At 35.1% G+C, this 27821-nt stretch overlaps 1 protein-coding gene across 15 annotated transcripts; it reads right to left on the minus strand.

The window, feature by feature from the left end:
• Positions 1–465: 465 nt before the first annotated feature.
• On the minus strand, positions 466–27269 carry LOC100805494 (nuclear transport factor 2). 15 transcript variants are annotated; one of them, XM_014779231.3, is made up of 21 exons: positions 26795–27262; positions 25587–25666; positions 25434–25505; positions 19673–19977; positions 19519–19599; positions 19104–19184; positions 18704–18863; positions 18408–18566; positions 18094–18222; positions 16937–16993; positions 16791–16850; positions 16196–16329; positions 15780–16098; positions 5467–5652; positions 4762–5056; positions 4439–4677; positions 4185–4362; positions 3875–3996; positions 3714–3779; positions 1145–1208; positions 466–1016 (listed from the first exon to the last, which is right to left on the minus strand). In XM_014779231.3, the coding sequence occupies exons 14-21, from the start codon at positions 5650–5652 to the stop codon at positions 778–780; spliced, it is 1389 nt and encodes a 462-aa protein (XP_014634717.1). In that variant the 5' UTR covers positions 15780–16098; positions 16196–16329; positions 16791–16850; positions 16937–16993; positions 18094–18222; positions 18408–18566; positions 18704–18863; positions 19104–19184; positions 19519–19599; positions 19673–19977; positions 25434–25505; positions 25587–25666; positions 26795–27262; the 3' UTR covers positions 466–777. The 15 variants fall into 15 exon arrangements, with proteins under 15 accessions (XP_014634717.1, XP_006585783.1, XP_006585781.1 ...); XM_006585720.4 differs by lacking the exons at positions 15780–16098; positions 16196–16329 and having other exon boundaries at positions 3714–3776; positions 26795–27269; XM_006585718.4 differs by lacking the exons at positions 15780–16098; positions 16196–16329 and having other exon boundaries at positions 26795–27265.
• Positions 27270–27821: the final 552 nt, after the last annotated feature.

Genomic DNA, 27821 nt, shown 5'->3' on the forward strand with positions numbered 1-27821 from the left:
AATGTATTCGACCCTTATTGGATGAGTTCATCAACCTATTGGATGAGTTCATCAACCTTCTTCAAAAAATAATGACATTGGTAATTCTATTTTTTCACATTCTAAACCATATATACATGTACCAAGAGATCTTTCCTACTTATTATATTCATACTCATACCATATCCAACCTGTTGCATGCATTCAATCATTCTCGTCTAATTTTCAACTCAAGTTCATTTGGAAATAAACAGCTTTTAAAATTTAAAATGCAATTATAAACACCATTTTACCACATTATCTTCATCCTTTAACAATACAGTATTTAACAGTTCTTGCTCTTGGTTATTCACCCAGTTTCCATTTAATTCTTCCTCTTCAGCGCCTTCCCAAACAGATAGCACAGCAAAAACATAAAACCAGCAGTTGACCTAAGTCATTCCTAGATTTTCCAAGTATATAAAAAAAATGGAACCAATAATAACCTTTTAAAATTAAAATCTCAACTTAGATATAAAAATGTTGCACCATAGCAACAAATAAAAGAGAACTGATGGTTAACCTACTGCTAATTCCAGTCATAGCATGTTTCAATTTTTCAAAAGAAAAGACTATACCTATTCCTGATCAGTGATCACTACCAACCCACTAAAATCATAGCAATAACAACTAGAAATACTACAACTGTGCAAATTGCAGTGAAAGAAACATGAGAAACTTTAGAAGGTTGAATTCCATGCTCATAACTGACCCAAAAAGGGGGGTCTCAGAACAACCTCCCAAAAATCATCCAGTATTTCAGTTGGAAACAGCATTTTGTTTTTGTCCACTTGACCGGCCGCCTCTCCCTCTCCCTTGGTGATAACCTTCTCCATGACCACGACCCCTACCAGAAAACCCGCCACGGCTTACATAATCATTTCGACCGTATCCCCGACCCCCAACATAATTCCCACGACCCCTGAAAGAGTCATTTCGTAACCCACCCCTACCAGATGGGATCCTAGGTCTTCCAGTACCATTAATGCCACTGCCAACTGAAAGAGAACAAACAGAATTGTCAACTATCATCGAGCTCTTAATATAGATGCAGTTGATTCTCTCTCTTTTTGTTCTGTTGAATGAATGACAACAATTTTATTTGTAATAGTTAACTTCAAATTACCTCGGGTAGTGGTTCTCTTTATCTCGACTACAGCTTGACGCCCCCCAATAGGAACAGGTGAAGCCTGAGAAAGTAAACTAACTGTCTTAAATAATGAACAAAGATCTGAAGATTTTCATATCAATAAGTAACAAATGAGGAAATCATATACAAAACACAGACAACTTCAGGCATAATATAGAATTATGTATATCATGATGGGGCAATACAAATTACAACCAGACTGTTTTACTAGGCTGGAAGATCATTCAGCGTTCAATTTCATTGAGGAATTGGCTAAAAAACAGTGGACCAGGGCTAACTTGCCCATCGCCCAAAAATTAAAAAATACGCACAAGAGGAATTGGCATTTTATGAGAAAAAGTGCAAATGATAGAACAAGACTCCCAACCTCCAATGGCTTGGGAAGGTCAGATGCACACAAGTGGAGAGGCTATGTCTGTCTACAACTAGAATGATGACTAAGGTCACAAGGCAGAAAGCCTTGTCATGGTGCCAAGGCTAACCCTCTAAATCATAAAAAAAATAAATGATTTCAGTCGTAAAGATAAAACATTAAGTCTACAAAATCAAATAAATTCAGTGTGTGGAAATTAAAGAGTTTCATTCAAGTCAGGAGTTATACCTATTCTATAAATACATAGGGAAGATCATAAAAATAACATCAATAATTAAAGAACAGGTTTGATTTCCTTTAAATAATGCCTTCTGATTTATTGTGAATAAAAACAATAATCCCTGGGAGTGCTTTTCCCCTTAAATGAATCCAACTGGCGTGACTTGGATTAGTTGGAGCCCAACATGCCTTATGGATAACAAGAGCCTCAATATCAAACCAAAAAATAATTATAGATATACAGGGTAAAATATATTTTATCTCCCTAAACCCAAGATTAATCCCCCTAGATATCCAGTGAAAATGTTAGTTTCATAGTTGAGAGTTAAAACAATATTTTTTTCTTGTTTCATGTGCCTTGTGATTGAAGAATGAGCAGAAGTACCAAATTTGGTTAAGTCATTCCTAAATCTGCATAAAAAATTCAAAATAAACTGAAGCAGCTAAATTTATCAGAAGGCATGGCTAAAAGCCACAAGTTGCAACTGTCAAAATAGCTTCAAAGCTTGCTCAATTGGAAGTTAAGTAAGGATCCATTCTAGGTAGCTGACACTCATCTATGTTAGTCTACTGTGTGGTCGGCTAGGAAGCACATGTCTAACACTAGTACAACAACTACCTTTGAAGTTTCAGTGCTGGCTGAGTAATGATTGTTGTAACTTCTGGTGAGGTAGGATATCTTCTTTTGCTCAAAGTAATTAATGAAAGGAAGTAATGGAAAGGGAAGATGGGAAGGAACCAAGATTGGAAATACAGCCACAGTAATTTTGAATAAAATGGATAGTACTTGATGAACAGTAATATTTTATTTAATATTTACTGTCATATCCCTCCCTAAAGTAAAGAGAATTCATTAAGTGAAGGGAAGAAAAGATAACAAACAGAATACTAAATTGTGTAAAACATGAAACAACTCAAAAGTAGCAGAAGGGGAAAGCAAATAAGATGAATTCATCAGCTTAACATCAGGAGAACTTCAGTTTGGACATTTTACACCCACCCCTCTCTCTGGAATAATAGTATGAATGTCAAATTCAGTTTGTACTGAGAATTCAAAACAGCACCAACCTCTTACAGTTTAGGCATTAAACTTGAACTTTAAAGACTTCACGAATTTTATTTCAGCACAAAATGATTGGATTGTCATTTTGTTTTAATTTCTAATTTAATGGATCCATAAATTTAGAGTACCTTAGGTTTTCCCTAGATATGTACTGTCCAACAATTGTCTAAACTATCATGCATTTTTCAATTTCTTTTACTCTTCAACAAAATAAAAAAAATGTTTCTGGTTTTATTTGTTATGCACATGTGGTTCTTTACACTCAAGAAAATATCATTTTATTATTCATAACATTTTTTGCAAATACTAAATCCAAATTCCAATAGTAGACAAATGAATTAGAAGACACAGCAAAGCACATGAAGATGGAAAAAACCCTGAGAACACTAAACCAATATATTACTAGACAGTACTAGCATAGGGCAGATTGATCTGTTATTGTTTTAAAGAATACGTTTACTGAAGTTAAAATAAGGGATACAACTTATTGAAGTACCTCAAGCAAGTGCAGTACAGAAACTACCACCAGCTAGATGTAGAAGTAATGCACTACCTATAATATGAGTCAGCTATAAAGGAGCTGAGTAGGCTTACAGCTAGATGCAGGGATGGTTGAGGTTTGTGTCAATAGAAGACTTTATGTAAACAAGAGAATATGTTTAAGTTTCAAGTGATAATTTTTTTTTATAATTTTCTATATATAATTCTTATGCCAAATCATTACCATCTATTTAAAACAGTGACAGAATTATAAATTATATATACAACAGCATCCAACTTGAAATTACTCCCAAATTAGCAAGCAGCTTAGACAGAATAAATAGAATTAACTAGCATGATTAAAAGCCAAAACTCTAGAAATCTAAGCTATCCACTGATGAGGACTATACCTGAATTGCACTATTCATGGAATTTAGAGATAGGAACTCAACAAAGCCAAAACAGTATCCCTGCTGCTGTGATGACAAATAAAGTGTTTCCAACAAAACTTCATTAGGACTGAAGAAAAAGCAAAAGGGTAATTTGAATGCTTTGTTGACCTAATAATCACCTTATTATTTCTGACTTGGATGCCTCCTGGCTTGATGGGCCCAAATTTCTTAAACTCCAGTTCCAACTGAGCAACCGTCACATTTAAAGGCAAATTTCGAATGTATATGGAGTGACCCTCAACTGTTGGAAGAATTTGTTTATTAGAAGCACAAATATATTTAAGAAAAATATTTGGCTGAGTGGCAAGCAGCCAACTTAATGACTTAACAAAATTAAATGAGAAGTTGCTTTAAAATTCATTTTCTCCTGACTTTGAAACACAAAACCAAAGCATGACATATGTGAAAATTGAAACAAAGAACATGTACCTTCCTCATGAGCATCACTACTTTCAGGGTTGCTAACACTTTCCAAAGCTGCTTCAGGCACTTCAGTAGATTCTACTGACTCAACTACCTTGCTCTCAGTTTTGTTAGGCCCAGACTTTAGTGTATTAGTAGGCACATAGACTTTAGTTGGAACTGAACTCCCTTTTTGGACTTTCACCTACAACAAATCAAATAAGCTTCGAAAATTGAATAACAACAGTGCTTGTAAGTGAAAGATTTGTAGCAATACTCACAATTGATGCATAAGACTTCTTTGGAGCATCGTCTTGAGCTGATGAAGCCAGTTCTGTGGCCTGAGAATCATCATTACCATTTGACTGAAAATGTGATTCTACATTGCCTTCATTCTCAACAGGTATCTGTCTCTCATGATTATTAGATAGCTCATAAGCATTCTCAGCAACAGTTTGACCTTTGTTCACATGAGAATTTGTGGGCTCTGGTGCACAAGAATCAGCAACATGACTGGGTTCTGTAAAGAAAGGAGAACAGCATGAATGCAGCTCCTGAATAAATTTTGAAAGAGAAGATACAATTTTTTGAATTATAATCTTGCCTAGTTCTGGTGTTACTGTAACAGCAGCTGAATCACCATCTCCAGTAACTGGAGGCAGTTCTGATGGTTCATGGTCTTCTACATACCTAAAAACATCATTCAGAACAAAATAGCCATTGTCTTGTGGAGCAAGAAAGAATGACTGTGCAAATTTTCTTCTCAAGTTATCCTTGCCAGTCAAGCATCCAGTCACCAACACAGTCACTCCTTCCTTGTATGATTTTTGAGCATCTGCAGTCTTTATCTCTGCTTTAAATTCCTTGAAATTTAGTGAAAGAATCTTCTCATTAATGCCCTGTACCATAAACCCTTAGACTTAGAGATGAGCAGAAAGCCTGAGATATATCTATTAAAAATTAAAATTTACAAAAGCACAATAAAATCTAAATGGATAATGTTTCATCCTACTCAACTTTATAAAACACAGGGAAACAGAAGTATAACCCATCAGCTGCATTAAGCATATAATATGAACATGAATGGGGTTCAAAAAAGAATTACCAGTGCATTAAAGTCCACTAGATAGTATGAGCATATAGCAGTTTTAACTAGTAATTCAATAGCAATGAATTATTATAGATATCATAAGGTGGCATCACTTTACATTTTACAATGTTTCTTCTCTGTAAATAAGGCATAAGAGGAAACATCTTTAGAAAATCAAAGGAAGCTATACAGGCACCAGTTTTGTATAAGGAAAATTACTTTCATGGTTGTAACTGATGTCATCACACCACTGGAATCAGGACGGCTTATCACACTAGAGTCCTGGTAAAACCGATAGACCGAACCTGGTGAATGGTGAAGAATATGGTAATACTGCTCAACAAATGCATTACCAACAACTTGGGCACTGGGAGTTGTTGGAGGAGTAGCTGTTTGCAAGGCCATCTGTCCAAAACCAGTTGATCAATATTTGAAACGCAAGAACATTTAGATACACATAAAAGTGTAAAAACTAGGCATCTATTTCCATTTAGATCTAAATGATCTCCCTTAGAGATTTGCTTTTGGACAGAACATACATTTGATCCAAGTAGTTGATCTCACCTAGAGAGAAAGGGCTTTTGTAATTTTGTGGTTATTGCTGTTGAGAACAGGATGAGTTCTTTTCAAGAAACATTATCCATATCTTCAAAGTTCAAATATGTATTAATAATAAAAAAACACCAAGCTAGGCTAGGCATAACATCTTTAAGATCACCATATCAAGATATTCATTACCACAGAGAGGTGTAAAAGAGATATGAGCCATATAATTTCTGTAGGTGCATACAATCAATATTCATACATTATTTTTGTAGGACATGTAGGCACAATGAGATGAGACAAGGCAGGCAAGGCAGGGAGAAGTATTAGAAGATGGAGCCTACCTTAGCAGACAACTACTAGCTAGAATAAAGCTGAGGGGATTTGAACACTAGAAGCGGTCCTTAAGAGCCTCTTAATTTGACCAAGTTGGAGGTATCAACAATTCAACATAGTTAAACTAGTTGCTAATCCAAGACTTGTTTATGCTTCATTAACTGACCATGATCATTAATTTTCAATTTTATGACCACTTGAAAAACTAATAGAAACAAGTAACACATAATGTACATATAATCTATAAACAGTGTTCCATACAATACTGAATGCAAGAAAAGGAATGGTTAATGATGCAGACACATAACACAGACGGAAATTGGTTTTGACTAATCATGAATAAAAAAAAAGTTAAAAAAATAAAATAACTAGTGTCCACTCCCCCGCGAGAGAAACTTGTGAGAAACTAAGAGAGAAGGCAACATAGTAAACGACAACAAAGCAACCCACATTCTCAAAATTAAGTGAGATCATCTTAATTTATCATATAACCAAACACATACACTCCAACGAAAAACAATAATCAAAACGCCTAAGTTGTATTAACGTACTAGCCTCAAGCACATTACCCCAGACCCAATGAGAAACAAAAACCTCAAATCTAAACCCTAAACCGAACTCACACCACGAAACAAACAACACCCATTTGAGCTCAACGCCCCCAGAAACCGAATCAATAATTACCCACAACGAAAAATCCAAACTTGGACGCAAAGAACAGAACTTCACAAACAAAAACACTTCACTTCAATATCCAAGTTGCCACAAAGGCCGTCAAATCAATAATGTCTGGCCCATACGATGCCATTGTCGGAACTCTTAACGTAAGACGGGCATTGCCCGCCCATTTGCGAAGATTAAGGAACTGGTTAAAAGGGAAGAGAAAAAAAAGTGTTGAAATTGTGGAAAACGATGGAGACTCATTTGCGAAGAGAGTGAGAAGAGAGAATGTGGAAAACGTACCTGGGAAGGGTGTGATTGCGAAGATGCTGAGAGATAGCACAGTGAGAGGGTAGGATTGTGAAGTGCAGAGGGAAAGAGACCAACGGGAACAGTTTGCGCACGAAAAAAGGGAGTGTGCGAAAGCTACCTGTGTCTGTGATCAGTGAAACGCTTAACTCACTGTGAAGTTATTATTTGGGTCCGGTTCATGCACGTACGGTTCGTGAGGTTCACCACTCAGGAAACTGCCAACAACGCAACTTAGATTTGACTTGACTTTTGAGGTTAACTCTCACGCACGTCCGCAAATCACCGCATAACTCTGTTCAGTGTTTACACAAGTCCTATAATCTAATGTAGCTTGTTTGGATTAAAGTCTACACGCTTAAATTAAACTTAAGTTAGGAGTTTGTAAAAGTAATTTGATTATTGTATTTACAAAATTAAATTTTACGGAGATTCAATGTATAAATGTATTTTATAAGTAACTAAATACTTTAATCGTCCCTAATTATAATTATAAGATATAGTTAATTAATTTATATTTATTAAAAAATTCATTAATTTAATTATTAACATTAAATTTATTAATAATTATAATAGTTTTTTTAATTTACTCATCTTTTTCAATCTTCATAGAAAGAAATAATATATAATATTTTAATTAAAAAATAACTAATGTACAACACATATAAAACGAAGTTTTATAATAATAATAATAAAAATGTTAACTATATCTTTAAAATATGAATAATATTACAAAATTAAGTTTACTCTCCCAGGGTAATTAAAATCTAAAAGTACTTTTTAAACTATTAACCTAAAATGTCCCCGATCCTAGTACTTATAATATACAAAGTACTTTCCTTAAAAAAAATATTAAAAGAATTTTTATATTGTTATTTTAAATAATTTTTATAGTGATTTTTTTATGAAATAATATAACAAAACTTATATTAGTAAAATATTAAAAATAAAGTTAAATTCTTAGTAGTAAACCACCCACCTTGCAACCTTCAAACATTTTTAATTTTTAATTTTTGTTATAGAAAATCATTCACTCCAATGTAAATGATATTTTATAAAATTAAAAATTAAAATAATTTGTAGTATAATTTTATGAATTAATTAAGATATTAGTCTTGCATTATAACGAATAAGTATGTAGTTCATATGATTAAAATTTATAATAAGATCACATGATATTATTAAACCTAGTATACACGATACAATATTTAGTTATGCTGAAGGGACACTTAGCGCATCCAAATTGAATACTCTCTCTGCCTCGCTCTTATTAATGTTCCTTGTCGTCTCCACCAGTACTTTTAGAGTCATTGAATCATTGTTCAGACTGATTGCCCCATAGCAAAAATACTTCACAAGCCCGAATTGGCCAGACGAATGATGACGTGGTCAATCGAACAATCATAGTATGAAATTACTTACGAACTGAGAGGTACTATCCAGGCACAGGTGCTAGCCGACTTTGCCAATGAATTCCATCCCGCACCACCACAATTCGAACAAGAATGGTGGGCGATGCATGTGGACAACTCCTCCAACCGGCATGGGGGTGGAGTTGGGGTGATCCTGGAAGGACCCAACGGCGTGGTCATGGCCCAATCATTACATTTTGGCTTCAATGCCACATGCAATCAAGCCGAGTATGAAGCCATCCTCGTTGGTCTAAGGCTTGCCAAAGAAGTTGGGGCTCAAAGAGTTCAATGCCGAAGCCACTCCAAGATCATCGTCGAGTAGATAAACAAGGTGTTTCAAATCTGGGACCCCCAACTCTTAAAGTACTATCATATGTTTGAAAAGCTCAAAGGAGATTTTGAGGAAATACAGGTGACTCACATAAGCTGAGAGGTCAATAACAAGAGGGGTGAGTTAGTTCGGCTAGCTACCTCCCCTAAACTTGAACAATTTAAAACTTTCATTCACCATTCGGTGCCCAAATCCAACGTCTTAGGAAAATAATGTTTTTGGGTGGAGGAAGCCCCCTTGAGATGGAAGAAGGAGATACTCAACTACTTGAAGCATGATACACTTCTAACTAACAAAGGCAAATCTAGAAAGATAAGAATGCAAGTTACTGGATACACTTTAGTGGCTGGCGAGCTATATAGGAGAGGGTTCTCCCTACCTCAGCTTAAGTGCCTTGATCGAGACCAAGCTAACTATGTCCTCTAGGAACTGCATAAGGGTGTATGTGGCTTGCATTCCAAAGAATGGACCATGGCCACTGGAGTTCTGAGGGCCGACTACTATTGGCCAACCCTCAAGATGGACTGCTTGAATTTTGTAAAGAAGTGTTTCTAATGCCAAAAACATGGAAATTTGATACATCAGCCGACTGAAAATCTCTATCCAATGGTCTCCCCTTGGCCTTTTTCCATTTGGGGAATGGACATTCTCATAACCTTTCCCATAGCTATAGGGCAAGCCGAGGTAGCTAACAAGGTGATTTTGAGGGAGCTGAATAAATGGCTGGATGAAGCCAAGAAAAGATGGGTCGAACAACTTGTAGAGGTCTTGTGGGCATATAGGTACACCCCTTAAGAGACCCATTTTCGATTGACACACGGGACGAACATTATGCTACCGGTCGAGGTGGGAGAGGTCTCTCTCTGAAGACATTACTTCGTCGAGGCCGAAAACAACAAAGCATTGCAAGTAGACTTGGGTTTGATTGAACAAGTATCGAAAGATGCGGTCATTATGACCAAAGCATACAAGCAATGTATGACCCGATGCTTTAACTCTAAGCTAGCCCCTCGGCGGTTCGAAGAGGGAGACCTAGTATGGAAAGTGTGCGGAGAAGCTCAAAATGTCTTGTCAGATGGAAAGTTAGCGGCCAAATGGGAAGGCCCCTTCAGAATCCAATACAATTTGAAGAATGAATCATACAAGTTAGAAGAAATATCTGAGAAAGTCATCCTGAGGACTTGAAACTCCACACATCTAAAAGTTTATTATAGTTAGCCGCATCTTTGTAATAGGTGTCATACTCTTTTTCCTACCTTGGTTTTTTATCCTTATAAAAATATAAAAGGGTTTTTACCAATGAGGTTTTAACGAGGTGCACCCCAACAACTAACTATTAATAAAATCTTTCCTAATCTATCTTTGATTGTCTATCTTTGATTATAAGTTAGTAGGTTCGGACTCACGAGTTAGTTCCCTCTTGAGCACTCTCCTCGGCCGAGGTTGAACTTGACAAAGTTATTCACAGTTCTGTCTCGAGTACCCTCATCGGCTAAGGTTGAACTTGAAGACTCATGAATAGTCCTAGACAAAAAGTCATGTGTAAAACCTAAAGAACTTAGTCCCTAAGTTCAAAATTCTCCATCCTTGATCTCCTTGACATGTGGTTCCTCGACTAGGGTCGTTGGCTTGTGGGGTGAAAGGGCAATATCATCTTCCGAGATGTCATCAATCAGTACTTCATGCACATCCTTGTTGATGTCGAACACACTTAGGTCCGAGATGTCACACATATGCAACCTCATGTGCATTATAGACATCATCAAAGGCCTTTTGCTAAATCCTTTCCTTTTCAACATTAGCCTCCTTCGTCTCCTTGTTGGCATCAACTAAGGTCGACCGAAGTGTAGCAATTTTAGTATACTGTGACCTGACCAAGGCCTCGACATTTAAGGCACGCGTCTCCAACCTCTTGGCATCATTTAACAAAGGAAGCACTCGTTCCTCCAGGATCTTATTGTCACCGGCTAGCTTCATGTTGGCTTGAAGTGTCGAGTTCAATGAATCCTTGGCCTTCAATAGCTGCTCCTTCAAGGCTTTGATGTTGGATGACCCTTGAAGGTGTTGAGCAATTATCGGCACCCTAGAAAGGAAGACCCAAAAGTTGGCCCAATTGGCCGCATTGTCACCTTTGCTTAAGACTTGGCAACCGTGCTCCGAAATAATTTTCGACTGAATAAGACGATTTGACCAAAAGTTATTATTGAAGAAGCTTTGGTTGGTTAGGGTTGCCATATTTTCCAAGGTGGTGGCGGTAGTAGGTTGGAACCCAAGCATCGACTGCTTGAGCCTTTTCTCACGGGAAGTGCCTTCTCGGTGTCGGGAGTGGTCTCTTAAGCCCTTTGATGCTCCCGATGGCTCTGCTTCTTGTGTTTTCGCTTTCCCTTAGGATCCTTGTCAACAGGGGGCACCACATTGGCCGAAACCTCATGAGGCCCCGTTGTTGGGTTGGCAGCAAGATTCGACAAAGGACCACTAACTGCAACGATCTGGTTTCGCCGAGCCTAGCTGAAAGCATTCATGTTGGCGTTGGCCCGAGTAATCATTCCTGCAAAATAACACAAGTGATAAATTTTCAAGTTAGAGCAAGAAATTAAAAGCAACCGAATAGGACATGAAACTAATCCTTAAGGTCCTAGACAGGATCCGGAGACTGCATAAGTGACATAAGGGGCCGAGCAAGTAGTTGTCGAGGGAGCGATTTGAGAAATTCGAGGTCTTGACGTTCGTCAACACTCAGTAGCTCCTTTGGTTACTTGTCGTACCACTGAGGACACTACTGCTAGTAAAAGGGGAACAAAGGATTTCTTGCCAAGTTGTAGAAATGGTCATTTCCAGCGACTGGCCTTATTGTTACTTTGAAGTAACCGATTTAAAAAATTTTATAAGAAAAAGTGAAAGGACGGAAAGAAGCACATTTCGACAGCTGAATCAATGATATCCACTAAGCCTTATCTTTGGGGCGGCTGCAGAAGTAGTGCAAAAAGAGTCTGAGCATGGCCGACACTAAGCTCTATAAGTAAAGTGCACAAAACGCTTGCATAGCCGCCCACTTGTTCGGATGCTGCTGCATTGGAGCTACGTTAAGTATGCGGAGCACACCCATTGTGAAGTCGTCACAAAGACTCTTACATGCAAATCATGAAATAAGAAATCATACATGTAAAAGAAATGTTTGTTCATCCTCTCTCAGTTCATGAACACGAACTACACGGGTGGTGTGACATCTAACTGGACCGTGTGCAGAGTGACCAAGCACATCTTTGGATCTGTTATGGTACTGATCGACAGCCAACTGATGAGGTTGATCAAGTCCGATTTATGATTGTACCGAGATTAGTAAGTGTCTACCTCTCTGTCGACCCATGTATACTCCAGAAGTGTGATGGAAGGAGGTGGACACTTCTTAGGTCGAGAAGTAGCCCTCTGGGACATCCCCACCTCAACAGCAGCGGCCACCACTGGAGCCGCAATGCTCTCACCCACCTTTTCAGGCGCATTAGGTGGTAGCTAGCTCAAAAAAGTCAAAAGGTTGCTAGACCCCTCGATCGTTGAGAGGTCAGGCGAACTATAAGAATTCAATCCCAAGGAGTGGGAGTCAGACGACACTTTAAAAACCACATCATTGTACCAACGAACCTTAGACTCCTCCAATTGACTTCCTTGATGACGAACCTTTGATTGACATCATTATTACGTACCTCAAAGGAAGAATTTATCATTACACTACTCAGCTAAGAGCGAAAATACATTATTCAGCTCAAAGAAAAGAAACAAATATTAGGGGCAAAAAGTGAAAAGGGGACCTCCCCCTATTTATAAGAGTTGGGCTTGGGACAAGGCCCAACCAACAACATCCCCCACTGTTCAATCAAAATAAATTTACGATTGAGATCACACAATGTTCTAGTGCCCAACATGGGAAGGTGAACAAACGTGGGAACACAATGTAATGGTTACTTCATGGCAATAAAAACACATAACTATCAGGGGAGTGACCATTTTGACACATCATAAAGTCCTTGTTTTTGGTCGAGGCCAAAAAAGGGCTTAAGGGCTAGTATACCAGATAAGGTACCCAATCAGTCTGAGGGCTAGTATACCAGATAAGGTACCCACCAGCCACACATGCATCCAAACTGAACACCTCATTCGACCACGTAACTTCATATGTTGTATTGTATGACTTGACCCTTAACATGTGCGAATGAAGGGTACCATTCAGTCATGTTTATCACCAATAAACTCACTTAAAAGTAACCACTTGATTAAAAATACTAAGCATGATTAGGAGGTATACTATACAACTGGTAATCAGGACGTGCATGCCTATAGACCCCAGACCCAATAAGGTTAGTATAAAAATGGGTAAACCCCCCAAGTAAAAGGACTGATTTTCATTTTCTCAAATGCTCACTATATACCTTTAATAACTCTTAGCTGAACCCTCTTCACTTGAGCGTTGGAGTCTCTTTTGTAGGTGGATGCCTTCGCTCTTCTGAACACTCACACACTTGAGACTTCGACAAGGAATCCCAAACAAAAAATCTTTCGACACAGTAGACCCTTCGGTATAATAAAATACCTTTCGACACAAGGATAGAAGTTTGTAAAAGTTTCTTGCATTCTTCTTCACTTCTCTCTTTTCCATTAATAAGACACGCCATGTGTACATTCATAAAGAGCTTTAGTCTAGTAACTTCTTGCTCATCTTGGTTTTCGTTTATCACAACATCTATGATAATTACTTTTCCTCTTTTGCCTTTACTCGAAATAATAACTTCTTTACAATTTTATAATATGTTTATGCAATTATTGTGCATTCCAATTATGTAATATCCACTCCAAGAATACCTAAAGAAAGGGTGGGTGATCAGAAATTTGTTAATACTATATAAGTTCGTACAAGGATCATTATGATATTTTATGAGCTCAGGCTTAGAGAGAAACAATAAAATAAAATCTTTTATATCTAACTTATTTAAAATATAAATACATATTGCATAAAAATTCACATGATTTCATTAAAAATAATACATTTTATTACATTAAATAAATAACATAATTTTAGTAGATTTAAAAAATAATATCATATTTTTTTATTTAATTTATTTTTATGTTATATTATTTGATATGGACAAAATATCATTGTCTCATATTAAGGGCATACATATATTTTTATTATTTACTAATATATGAAAATTTAGTTTTAATTCATTTATCATTTGAGTTTTGGTTAGTGATTATTATCTTACTAAATACAGTAAACACTTTAAATTTATGCCTCATCATATGGATATTGCAAGTTGATGTGTTATGATAGGTTAGAAATTTATTTAACATGTATTTATGAATATAAAATATACGAAAAAATCTAACAATTAACTAAAAAGCGTGATACTTTTTAACCACATCTCATATAAAGACATTAAAGAAGACAATGCTTTCAATAAATTTACGAAAATAGCATAAAATGTATAGGGAAAAATTTCAGATATAGACAACTATCTCGACTTAAATTTTTTAAGTCCCTCAAGTCACAACTCACAACACTTGATTCTAAGCCATCAAACTTTTATACTAGGTGATGTGGTTCCATGTAGAGTTTATAGGCCTTAGATCTTCTTTATCAATAGAGTTATTTGCTTCTTGAAGATCAATGGAAGCAGAATGAAAAAGGAGGAAAGGTGATTGGAGACGTCACTTCAAGAAAAAGATGATTCAAGGAACAAGCTCACCATCATAGAAGTTATGGATAAAAACTTGAAGGTAAGACAAGATGAGTGGAGAGAGAAGGAGAGAGAGTAACGAAATTTTGAGAGAGAGAGAAGATGGAGAATGATGTATGAACTTTGAAGTTTAATTTCTCAAAATCAAAGTTTAAAAAAATGCACATACAATGTCTCCATTTATAGTTTAAGTGTCACAGAAAATTAGAGGCTCTATTCAAATTTCACTTAAATTTGAATTTGAATTTGTGGAGTCAAATTTGGAGCCAAAATTTCACTAATTATGATTAGTGAATTTCAGCTATGTTCAACTCATTAATCCAAGATCAAATCCAAGATTCTCCACTGTGCTTAAGCATCATGAGACATATAAATCATGAAGGACATGTACAAAGTGTGACTATATGATATGACAATGGGATATAACAAGCATATGCTCACATCCCCCTTAGGCTGGTCCAAAATTTAATTGGATTAGGCTTCTCCCAATTCAATTAAATTTCTCTTCCAACACACACATCAATACACTTAATGCATGTGAAATTACAAAACTAACCCTAATACAAAAACTAGTCTAAGTGTCCTAAAATATAAGGGTTGAAAAATCCTACATTACTAGGGTACCCTCCTTACACTATGGAGCCCTAAATAAAAGGCCCAAAAATAATGAAACCCTAATCTAATATGTACAAAGATAAGTGAACTTATACTTAGTTACATGGGCCAAAAATCTATCCTAAGACTTCATGAGAATCCTAAGACCTTCTGATGGATTTCTGTCCCAATCTTCTTAAAGTCTTCTATCCAATGTCCTTGGGAGATAGATTGCATCACTAGGCCTAAGGCCACCTTGGTTCATGTGTGAAATGAGTTATGGCTTAGAACAAATAAAATTAGATTAAATTACAGTAATTGTGTCTAAAGTTTGTTGAAATTATATAGAACTTTTCTTTCATTTTAAATATTTAGAGCAATCTCTGCTTTAAAAAAAATTAGAGCAATCTCTGCTTTAAAGTGTTAGTATAATTAATGTATACTAAATGTTCATATAATGTTATTCAAACAATTAAAGAGGTTAATGCAGGGATAAAAAATTAAGAAAAAATTATATAATTCCATAAAATTTGACGAAAATAAGTATATATAATTTGCTCGTAAATTTACTGTAGCTAAACAAGTTTAAAAAATCTTTGTTTACACATGCATACATACCTTAGTTGAACTGCATCGACCTTGGGAATAGATTTAAACATGTCCTCACCAACATATGCCAAATTGTTGCATCCTGACAAGTTTTCTACAACATGTGGACATTCCAACACTATGCATTTCAAGTTAGGAAATGTCTAACAGGTAATCTTGACTGTGATTCCAGTTCCACCACCAACATCCACAATGGACTCTAGTCCTTCCAAGACCCAATTGCAATCTCTCAACACCAAGTTCATCATCTGAGAATCACTAGCCATTGTCTCATTGAATGACTTGTTATGTTCTGGGCTTTTATTGACAAAATCCCACAAGTGTGACCCTAATGAGATACCAAAGAGTGTGAGATCATCCTCATAAATCCACTTCTTCAAATGATGCCATGAAGTTGAAAAAGTTGGGTCAAGAAAACACTCAACTATTGGTGATAAACAAAGGTCACTCACTGAAGCTCTGATACAACAGTGAGAGCATATGCTTCCTTTTCTTCTATGTTGTCATGGATTCTTACTATCTCAAAGAATCCATTGTGTGCTAGATAACGCATGCACTACTATAAAAAACACATTCAACATAGGTGGAAAATAGCATTCAATGAGTAGAATCTAACATTCAACGATGGATAAAAAGAGACCGTCTTAAAAAATCGAAAACTTTTTAAGACGGTGCTTACGTAGGCACCGTCTTAGAAAGGTAGGTTTTTAAGACTTAGAAATAAAGATTATTTTTAATTATTGATATTTTTTCTGAACAATATCCCATCAGAAAAAATATGAATAATTAAAAATAATTTTTATTAATATGATTTTAATTAATATTAATAATTAAAAATGTATGATCATATTAATAAAAGATGACAAATTTAAAATTATTAACATGATTTTAATTAAAATTAACAATTAAAAATGTATATTCATATTAATAAAAGAGACGAATTTAAAAATAACTAAAATGAACGGAAGCAGAAGACCACAAATCCTTCAAAAGCCATATAGGATTAAAAAGTCTACATACCATTTTAAATTTGTCCATAGTGCCCGAAAGGACCCCTCTTGATGCATCCATATCATTCCCCTAAATTAATAGCATCTTATCACTGAAGCAGAACAAAGAAATAGCAGAAAAATGCCGAGTAATTTCTACAGTTTCAGAAAACACACCATTCGATCCAGCATGTGGTTATGCCTATCCACCTCCTCATTTATATCACCTGATAACTGTTGGAATCACACCCATTAAAAATAAATTTATGCTAGTTGTTTTAGACCACCAATAACTAAATTTTCAACTATTAATGGCATATTTCCAACTGTTGCAACTGCCAGCTACATCTATATGAAATTATAAACACTTCCTAGATCTTTAGACACTCTAGTAGGAGAAGTGGTTTAAAGACCAAATAGATCTCATAATATTGAACAAAGTTAAAAGAACCTGTAATATCATTAGAGAACGAGAAATTATAAACACATCTGTTGTTAGAGGGCTAAAAGCTAAGCTACTCTAAAACTAAAGAAAACTACCATTAAAGCTAAATACAAGATAAAAAGATAACATTGATATTTTCCATTGATAATGATTCATAGCAACAGTAGTCTTTAAATACAAAATAAGACCAAGCAAAGTGCACATAACAATTGACCCAATAAAGGAAAACAACAACTGAGGCTCAATTAGAGGTGCTTGGGTCAGCCCACTATCATTGATAGAAAACAATTTTCTATCTACTGCAAATTAACCTAAAAGACTACTAAAAACTATAATAGGCTAAAGAGAATAAAACTTGATATTTCATTCATTGATTCCTTTTCCTAAAAGAGGAATACATTTATATAGACTTAATTGATGTTAATCAATGGATACTATTTATCCAAGTGGCAACATCTCATTATTTATAATAAAAACTATAATACAAATATTCAACTCCATCCTATATAATCTGTGAACCATTTAACTTTGAGAGTATATTTGGGCCTTCCTAGGCCCATCCTAACACCTCTGGTCAACAGCAAAGAACACAAAGGTGAACCAGAATAAAACCAATTTACAAAAGGGTGAGGAGGGAAGTTTTAATGCACAAACAAATTTTCCAGCTTCGAAGGCCAAAAGGTTACATTTCCTGTTAGTACAAATACAAATTGACTTTCACCTACCTATAAAATATCAATACATTCGGACAAAAATTATTGAAAAACATGAAATGGTTAACAATAGTGGTAACAAAATGATAAAATGACTACAATGCACATCACTCATTTTTATATATACAAAGAACTAAATGAGGTCTAGGGTATGTTGATAGCAATAGCAAACTTACTCTTTTCAGAAGATTGACTCTATCTTGCAATCCATCCAATGGCTGCTCATTATCGTGTTCCTCAATTTCATGAGAAGAGGAGTAAACAGATGATGCTCTGATGCCACCCTCCTCAAGTCCAAAACCATCCTTGAAAAATAAACACAGGAAAAGAAGACAGAAACAAACTCCAAATAATCAATAATGCAAAATGTACCTCTGTATATCAGTAATAGTAACTCTTTAAACAAACATGAGCAGAGCACGGGAGAAAAGCAACACAACCCTAACCCAAAGCAAAAGTTAGGGCAAAAAGAGAATTTTTTATGGCAAACCTATCAGCAGAACAGAAGAACATAGGTGCCCAGAATGAAAATCTCTCCATGCATCTTGTCCAGATCCATTTCCATAGATTTCAATTATAGAAAAGAAAGGTTGCTAATACTTATGTGACCAAAAAGTACTCTCTCAGCAAAGTCTTCCATGACTGCACTCTGCAAAACCATTTCATACAGTATTTGTAGTGTACTCTCAATGGAAATACACTGATGAGAAAAACTCTAATCTTTTTTTATCAGTGAAAAAATCTATATAAAAAAAGGTAAAACCGAAAGACAGAAATTCCAAGGACCTTATAAATCCAATCAGCTGATCCCACTGAGCATCAACAGTACTCCACTGATCCCCCTCAATGACCAAAACAATATGAAATACAGCATGTGAGAGTAGGGTCAGAGAGGATAACATTAGCACAGACCATGATATCAAAGATTGATGATGGACACGAAATCCTGTTTGCAAAACAAGAAAAAAGATTTACTACATAAATAAAAGATATAACTAGTTATATTAGCATCTAAAAAACTAGAAAAAAGAACTGCCAAGTGATGAAATGATAGAAAAGAATAATAAATTTTGAGATTGCATCACCAAATTCCTTATTGTTCCTCTGGTTTCTTTAGGTGTAAGTAAAAGGCATGAAAAATCATGTATTCAAGAATACATAGCAAGGATAACAACAAGTTTCTCACCCTTTCTAGAAGCAGTGTACTGAATGAAAAGAAATGCCATCAAATCAAGCAAAGGTATCAAACTCCAGTTAAGCATAGATGCTGCATGAAACATAGAAAAGGCATCATTATCGTGTTTTATGTCCAATGGCCAATGCACCACAATCAGGAGATTCATATGTGAAACAGCAAAATATACAGAATGACCCAAAGCACTGAATGATGTCTACATCTCAAGTTTAGACCACAATGACAAGGAAAAATAAAAAAATGTAGGCTTCACTTAGAACACAATAATTTTTTGCAGCTAGGTTCCAAAAGAAAATTGGAGTAATTTGAAGGACACGCAACCCACATTTAAGCATGAATGATATGGACAATGATATTTCTTGCTTAGACCACAATAATTGTAAAGAATGCTATTTGGCACCTATACCTTTCCTAACACTGGAGGCATTCCCATTATCACTAAAGCCAAAGCAGAGCAAACATGCTGTGAAGAATCCGTTGACAATTCCTGCAAAGTATTTTAGCCTGTAAATATAATTCAGAATACTGAATTTGAAGACCAAAACCAAAATAACACCTACACGCAAGGAAGAATATGCTGAACTGAAAGATCTGGATTTAAAATCCGGCAAAACTTGGTCACTTTCCCAGCAGCTGCAATCCGTACTTCTAATGGACAAGCAATAATACAAATTCTTCTTTCCCTTACCTTACCTAAGATATCATCATTCTGACCCTGCAAAACTAACTTATAAGTATCCCAGATTAAGTATAGCAAGTACCACTTTAGAACAGTGAGGACATTTCTTTTGTGATTAGGTACTGCTCTTTGAGAGCCTTCTGTCGACTCAGTGCTTTCAGCAGTCTCTATATAACTTATCAGCACCTTCAAACAAAGAAAAGTGTATTGAACATTATGTGGAAAAGAATAAAGATATCATGCAACATGTTCGAAATAGTTTTAAATTGACACTACCATTATCTATTGGATATGAGATCTGCCCAAACCCAAAAATTTTCTAAGCACAAAAGAAAAAGTTCGAACTAAAAATCAAGTCAATTAGACAAATGCATGTTGTGCTAATGGCCAGAAAATTAAGCATACTTAGAGAAGTAAACATGGAACTGCTGTGACTGTGCAAATTAAAAACTACAAAGATCTGTAGCTGATGGCTCTGGACAGGACAAAATAGCTGCTGGCTCTTGATCAACCATTTGACTAAGCCATTTACCATCAACATCTGAGATTTATAGCATTAAATTATCCTTTAATTATGATTTCCTTTCGGCTGTTGCTTTGGTGTCTTATCTTAATTTGTTTGGTTGAAGGGTCACTTGACTGTCGCCAAGTCAAAATTGAAAGTAGCTAGGCTCAAACATGTCAAATGCTAGATAGAGCAATTATCTTCATACAATTTGCATAACTATGGGAAAGAAACTCAAAGTTGTTGAAATTATATAGGATAGGTACGTAGGAAAAGGGAAATGATAAGGAAAAAAAATAATTGTTTCTTAGTGTTATAGAAGCACCACATCCCTAACTTCATTCCCATTTAACTTGATGGCAAACATTTAGAAGTTTCCTCCTTGGTTCTCCCTAGGTTTAACTAGTTTCTAACATGGATTCTGACATAAAAATAACAATTAGTGCTTTTTACTAAAATAAGAAAACAAACAAAATAGAATTGGATTAAACAGGGAAATCATGAATCTTCAACTATTAATTTCAAATTCTGTAGCATACATGAATCAAATTAGTACAAATACAATTTCATTTACCTCATTTTGAATAGATAGAATGAAACTGTGAAGCAAGCAACTTCTCAAGCAACAAAAAAGATACCCGACCAAAAGCTTAGAGGTGGCAATACAATCCATAGACTACGTTTAAAAAGAATTGAAGACCGAGAAGTACCCCGAGAAGATGAGATGAAGAGATATATGAAGTCAGAAAGATGAGAGAAAAACCCTTGCGAATTTGCAATTAAGGGCTCGTAACATAGGCTTGCTAACTTACTAGAGAAATGTATAATTGTTTAACTGTTATGGTTGGCTTGGAATCTAAAAACCATTTTCGTCAACACATCAATGGTGGACTGTTTGGTTTGCTGGTATCCTCGACTGCATAGAGATAGTGTTGTATTCAATCATGAAGATCCTATTACAGATTTTGTGTTTGATATGATTAATTTATATCTTGGTCTTGGTTATCTAGTAGGATAAAGAACTTTTCATTCTCTTTGTCAATGAATAGTCAATGAATCTCAACCCATGGAATGCTTGAAGGGAATGTAGGGTGGTAGACAGTTAGCCTAATGATGTTCATATAGTTGTGTGGGATTTTTGTATTTATGCTGATAGGATTGCAGGTTAAGGAACAATAATATGTTTACTTGTATATGAGATAGAATATACCCCATGTTTTTTGGTAATGAAAAGTTTAGGTGAGTTGTGCACTAGGGATTTATAAGAGCCAGGGCATGAAAGGTCCTCGCATAGGCAGTGAGATTGGAACCTACATTTTTCTTTTGTAAACAAAGAATAATATATTTAACAAAAGAAAGCTGAACAAAAGCACAAGGGAAGTCATCATTCAACAACATACATAGTCTCTTACATAAGCTCCCATAAAGAGACAAAAAAAAGTGATGCAGACCACACAAATCAGCACCAACATAAACAACTCTCTAATGCAAAAACAAAAGCATACATCAAAAACCCCTGCTGCAGCAGACAATCAAACAACAGAATCCCTTCATCCAATATATAAAAGAAGTAGCAGAAAAAAGGAAGCCTCGAAGGAAACATGCCACTTTTAAGGAAAGTTCAGCAAGTGTAATTCCTTTCCAAACAGAGAAAACTTTCGACGATAATGTAGCCTAATAGATTCAGGACATTGGATTGGAGAACCAATCTGGAAAAAACAGATGCTTTGAAGAAAAATGAGCTTGTAACCAAAAGACTGCACCTTTATGAAGTCCAACAGATAGATCATGTCAAAGGATTCATGTTGGAAAATGATTTTGTTACGCAACAATCATATTGACCATACAGTTTCATGCCACAAAATATACCAAACCTTAGTCTTTTTCCCTCTAATCAACCCTCCATAATAGAGAAAGTGATCTGAACTAGAAATAGGATGAACCACTTCAAATCCTAATTGACTTTAATTTGTAATGTTTGACTCTGAGCTTTCTTTTCACTTTTGACTTGGATTTGTAATCTAGCGACGGTCATGCAACAATTAACCAAACAAAGACGAGGCACCAAACTTAAGTAATAGCTGAAAGAAAATCTTAATTAAAAGAGTGTTTTTTATGCATTAATTAAAGGAGTTCTTGATACTATAAATGTCAGATGTTGAAGGAAAAGCCCAAAACGTGCAAAAAATAATGAAACAACTATTAAAGTATGACAAATATCAAACTAAAGACAATTTTTTTCTCCAAAATTCCAATACATGCCTTCTTGAAAGATAAGGTAAAACAAATGTGTATCATATTGTTTTCAACGAATCAAAGGTCACTAAACAGAATATATCAAAACAAAAACAACATTTTCAGTTGCATGTTTTTTGGTTGAGAACTTGAGATCAATAACAGAAGTATTACCATTCATAGATCCCACAACTAAAATAGCAAAGTACTGAGAATAGCATCAGATGATAGAGTCTTAAGGTTTCAGAATTGTATCATTTAAATACAGAATCGTGCAATACTTTACAGCCGGTATGGTGGAGAATGTACTTGGGTGTAGGATATAAGTGGATGACAACAACATGAGTGAACATGAAAGTCAATTATAGGAACCTTATTCATATCATACTATCAACTATGTACCCTCAATGGAAACCATTTCCTGTTTGTAGAAATCTCCAACAATATCTATCCAAAAATTACTTGTCAACATTTTCACAAATTAGAGAAAATTACACTGTCACTATTTCAGATTTATTCTTCCTCTAATTTATTAGAGAAAATTACACTGTCACTCTTTCGGATTTTTTGAAATTGCACACAAATCCTTGCTTTTTTAAGGATTATATAGCAACTTTCCTAATAAGGTATACAGTGTTATGTGTTACTTGAACAACAGGAGTGACAATGCGATGTACAGACGTGCCACGAGTGTTAGTGTAATGTATAGTTGTGTGATTGTGTCAATATAATGTATTTCAAATAATTAAGGAAACTTAGTGCAGGGAAAAAACAGAGGGGTATCAAGAGGAGTTGATGAAACTTCAATATATTCAATTTCGTAATTTTTCCTCTCAGGTGTACTTTTCGAGTCTACCTAGCTGTGCTGGTAATCAGCTGAAGTTCTATTGATGAAGATACATTGTGATGTAATATCATCTTTATGTTCATAAATTGGCCACTGGCTGTAAAGGATAACACTAATAACAGAAATATAGCAGCACACCAAAACTGGCTGTTGAGCTAGTTATATTTCTATTATTTGTGCTATCAGCTATCATTTACACTATCCTTACCCTCTATAGTATCTTGATGTAAAGTAATAATGATGTTATAAATCCAAGCACAGCTTAGGAATGTGTCCCACAAACTTGATTCTGATCTAGAAAGCAGTAAGAAGCGGAATTGGGACACTGATGTTTTGGTATTAACATTGGAAGAGGAAGCAATTACAGTTGCCCATGCATTGGCAAATAGATGGACAGGTTCTACCTTCTATGCTTTTTTTTCCCCTGAATGGAGTTTTATCTAAGAGGGTAGAAATGGAGTATCTCATATTGTGAAATGTTATTTCACTCTATGATATTGATGCATGTTGAAGTTTTTGGTATTTAGGCAGGGAAGGAAGGAACAACCATGTTATTAATTTGTGAGACTTAAATACAAGAGGTTATACTTATTTATAATCCTCATCCCCATCAAGCAAAAAGTTGGCAGTGGCTGTCTTCGAATCTCTCTTTTTTAAGACTATAAATGCTCTGATTCAACTTGCCACATACACTATATGGGAAATCTATAAAGTTTCTCACTTCGGAGATAATTTTGAGAAATCTAAGGCTTTTTGCTCACCTACTGTCACAAAGAGGAGATAATTTCACCAATATTTCTCCAAGAATTGTTAATAATCTTGGAAAATATCTGAGACTCCCTCTACTATGAGGGAGAGTTTCAAGGACAGTGTAGTAAACATTAAGTAATGAATGGCCTTCCGTAAATAAAAAAGAACAGTCATAGTTTGTCCAGTTAAGTAGGTAATATTCTTTATTCCTATATGCACTATGCAGGTTTAATTGAGTACATTAGTGTACATAAATGACAAGATATACAGCACACTCTTTCACTTTATAAATGAGGATTTTCACCATAAAATGAAACTCTTAAAACATTTTATATGTTAGAGGTAGCAGTAAGCTTCCTACGAGTTAGCAGCCACTCTTGCATCTATTTTGGGAACTGCTGTACATTTTCGGGAGAGGGTGAGTTTTCTAGCTTTCATATATTACCAAAGGATTTTAATATTTATGCTTGTAATCTGCTAAATGCAGAAAACAATTGTAATAGTTTGATCTTTGAAAGTTGAAACCTCTATAGGTATATAAATTTTTGCTGTCAATTGAGTTGAAGAAGATTCCTCTCTGGGAATCTGAGAATCTTCTTTTACCTCTATCAGTCACTTTGGTGTTCCCTTCCAAAGGGGTGAAAATTCAGGGATGAAATACTACACTTATGATTCATGAATCAGAGAAAATTCAAATTAAACTTATGATTCAAAGTAACTTCATGAATCAGAGAAAATTCAAATTAAGAAATACTACACTTATGATTCATTGTCAAGTTCCCAAAATGGAGGACTTGCCCAAAAACCTTTAAAACTTTTTGATCACCCAACTATTAAACTTTTTGTGTGTAAAAGAAACTTCATTAAATATGATTTCCCAATTCCCACTTAAACTAAGAAACAACGAAAAGAATAGAAACATCAACACAACAAAGCTACCTCTGCTTGTCTACTAAAGAAAGTCCTTAAAACACAAGCAATGAGCACCACATTGATATCATAAAATTCTCAATAACTAATTTACTGTTTCAATAGAATAGTATTAGAAGATACTAATTTTACAATAGATTGATTTCCAAACTCTAAACCAGTGTGATTCCAATTGAAAAACCAGTTTTCTAGTAAGGGAAGAGGAGCTCCCTTTTAGAAATATTGTTATCCTTTTTCTTTAATCCTTGTTTTCTTTTTTTAATTTATTTTTTGTATTTGCTAATCAGGAAGATTATGATATTAACAGAAGTAGTACAACAAACCTAGCATTAAAGTTCCACTTGGTAGTAGATGGATACTGAGCAAATCACTCACCTTTGAGAGGATACAATGACCTAGCCACCTATTACAGTCAACATAATTTAAATGAACTGAAGCATTGTATACCTGAAAATAGGTATTGCTAAAATTAGAAATAACAAATTAGAAAAGATCAATGATATGTACCAAAAATAAATTGTTACTTACAGGAAACGGGACATATTTTATGGGAAACTTAGAAGGAAGATCTGTCCATGTAAATGATTTTTCTACATATGTCCAGAACTCTGCAGTAACATAACGGCCATGATGGATTAAAATGAAAAGGACAATAATACAATTGGTACACTAAAAAAAAAAACACATGCATAAATGGGCTATATTTTGGTTCGGGAACAGGACACTGCTAGATGGTGGGACTAGGACCCGACTATAAAATCGTCAACTCAACTATGTATTTTAATTGATTCAGTCCATTACTTCATTTTTCCTTCCATAAGAATTGAAACGGTCTATTGTTACCCAAAACATTAGCTGCAGTTACTTGTTCTATAATATGTTTATCTTCTGACTTATACATGGACTGGCCTTGAATTTATATAACCCATTCCTATTTGAAATGCATCTCTAAGTTCTTCATATCCTAGCTTTTTATTTATCTACTTCAGTTTTGGCTTGTTGCAGTGTAGCTTATTCAGAGTTGTCAAATCTTTTCTTTGACAAAGTGCTACTTTTAATTTATCATAATAAGTTTTTCTGACTTTTATGGATGGGCCTTGAAGTCATATCTTTCCTTTTAGAAATTCATCTCTAGATGCATCATATTCTGACTTTTATGGATGGCCTTGAAGTTATGTCTTTCCTTTAAGAAATGCACCATATCCTTGCTTTCAATTTCTTCAGATTTTGGTCTAGACCTATTAGCGTTGGCTCTTATTATTCCTAATAGTATTTTAACATGTTCTTATAACACATTTTATGCCCACATTCTTGCAAACAGATATATCCATTCCACTAACAGAACAGGACAGGCTAAGCAGAGGAGCACTCAAATTAGGGGTCCCGCAATTTTGGCATTTTGAAGTCCTAAGTCCATAGAAATTTTTATGCATGCACAAACTCAAAGGTAAACAAATCAAAGGTACAGAAGCAACTTCTTGTTTTCTTTTCCTGTAAGTGGTTATTGAGAAAAGCAGTTTTATTATACGGAAATAAGTTTTGGTAAGTAAGAAGGAAAACTCAATCAAATTTGGAAAACTCTGAACACGGATTAATTACAAGTAATGGACACACTGGTGGTAAAATTAAAAAATAAATACCTAATAGTTATCACAAACCACACTAAAACTTTAGGAAAGAAAGTAGAAAACGAAACACATAGCAAAGTGAAAGAGAGACAAAAAAAGAAAGCTTACAAGATGAGAAGGGTTCAGTTTGGCCAAATACGTTTCACCAGAGTCACGAGAGGCTAGGGTGGGGCCGGCGCGGAAGGGTGAGTGACGAAGAGCGTACCTCGGGGTGACCTGAGTGACGAAGGGGTAAGTGTGTGGTAAAAAGAGCTTCATAATTACAAAAGTACCACCGTGTATTATACCACAACGATTTAGGACGACCGATGTGGTAAGTGTGTGGTAAAAAGAGCTTTTTTTAGTAGTAATGAGACTCTGCAAGCCACTAAATTTATTTGGTGGAACTTGTAGAATTGACACCAATTTTAGAAGAGTAATGGGTTGACCATGGTCGTGGATTATGTCTGGTATGACAAGCTCAACGATACATTTAAGAAACAGAGTCTACATGGGCATACAAGTGTCTGTATAAGAGAAATTGACCTTGAAGGATCTCACTTGCTTTAAGGCCATTATTTAGCCATATAATTGAATGTGAATTTGGTTTTGTGTTTTGTGGTGTTTCAGAATTTGTTGTCCTTTATATAAACTCTCAACAAGCTAATTGATTATATTCTAAATGAAATGTATATGTATATCTGACCATTCTAAATGCAATCAATGTTAAAGAATGTTAATTAGTGCTCAACTTGAGTGAATGTAATTATCTTTTCTACTTATTTAGAGGGCAGGGAGGTTGATATTTTGACCAAAATGAGTGATTTTGGAGAAGTTATTATTGATATGGGTGATTCAATAAAGTATTAATTTGTCATCGGTAATTTTTGTTATATCAAATTTGAGTGGTGTGAGTCAAAGTGACGTCACTAGTTTATTATTTGTTATTTAGTGGGTAGCGTCATCTTGTTGCATGTCACTTTCAAGTGACTTGTCAGAACAGATGACGATGTCACGCCACCATGTTTCATGTTACATAGGAGGTATCACTCTTCAAGTTGTCTCCTTCTTTGTATATTTTTTATTACATAAGATATGTCAGTCAACTTTGTGTCACCTAGGTGATTTTATATTTTTGTTTATTGATATTTTGGTA

The sequence above is a fragment of the Glycine max genome, chromosome 8, assembly GCF_000004515.6.
Source record: "Glycine max cultivar Williams 82 chromosome 8, Glycine_max_v4.0, whole genome shotgun sequence".
In the NCBI taxonomy this organism is placed as follows: Eukaryota; Viridiplantae; Streptophyta; class Magnoliopsida; order Fabales; family Fabaceae; genus Glycine; species Glycine max.

What these genes read in the sequence shown, in the direction of transcription:
- LOC100805494 (XM_041018405.1), bottom strand. Translation starts at nt 5,652, where the DNA reads ATGGCCTTGCAAACAGCTACTCCTCCAACAACTCCCAGTGCCCAAGTT. An exon ending in CATCAGTTACAACCATGAAA is followed by an intron (nt 5,057 to 5,466) that starts GTAATTTTCCTT and finishes TTTATGGTACAG; the next exon opens with GGCATTAATGAGAAGATTCT. An exon ending in TCCAAGTCAGAAATAATAAG is followed by an intron (nt 3,777 to 3,874) that starts GTGATTATTAGG and finishes TCATCACAGCAG; the next exon opens with CAGGGATACTGTTTTGGCTT.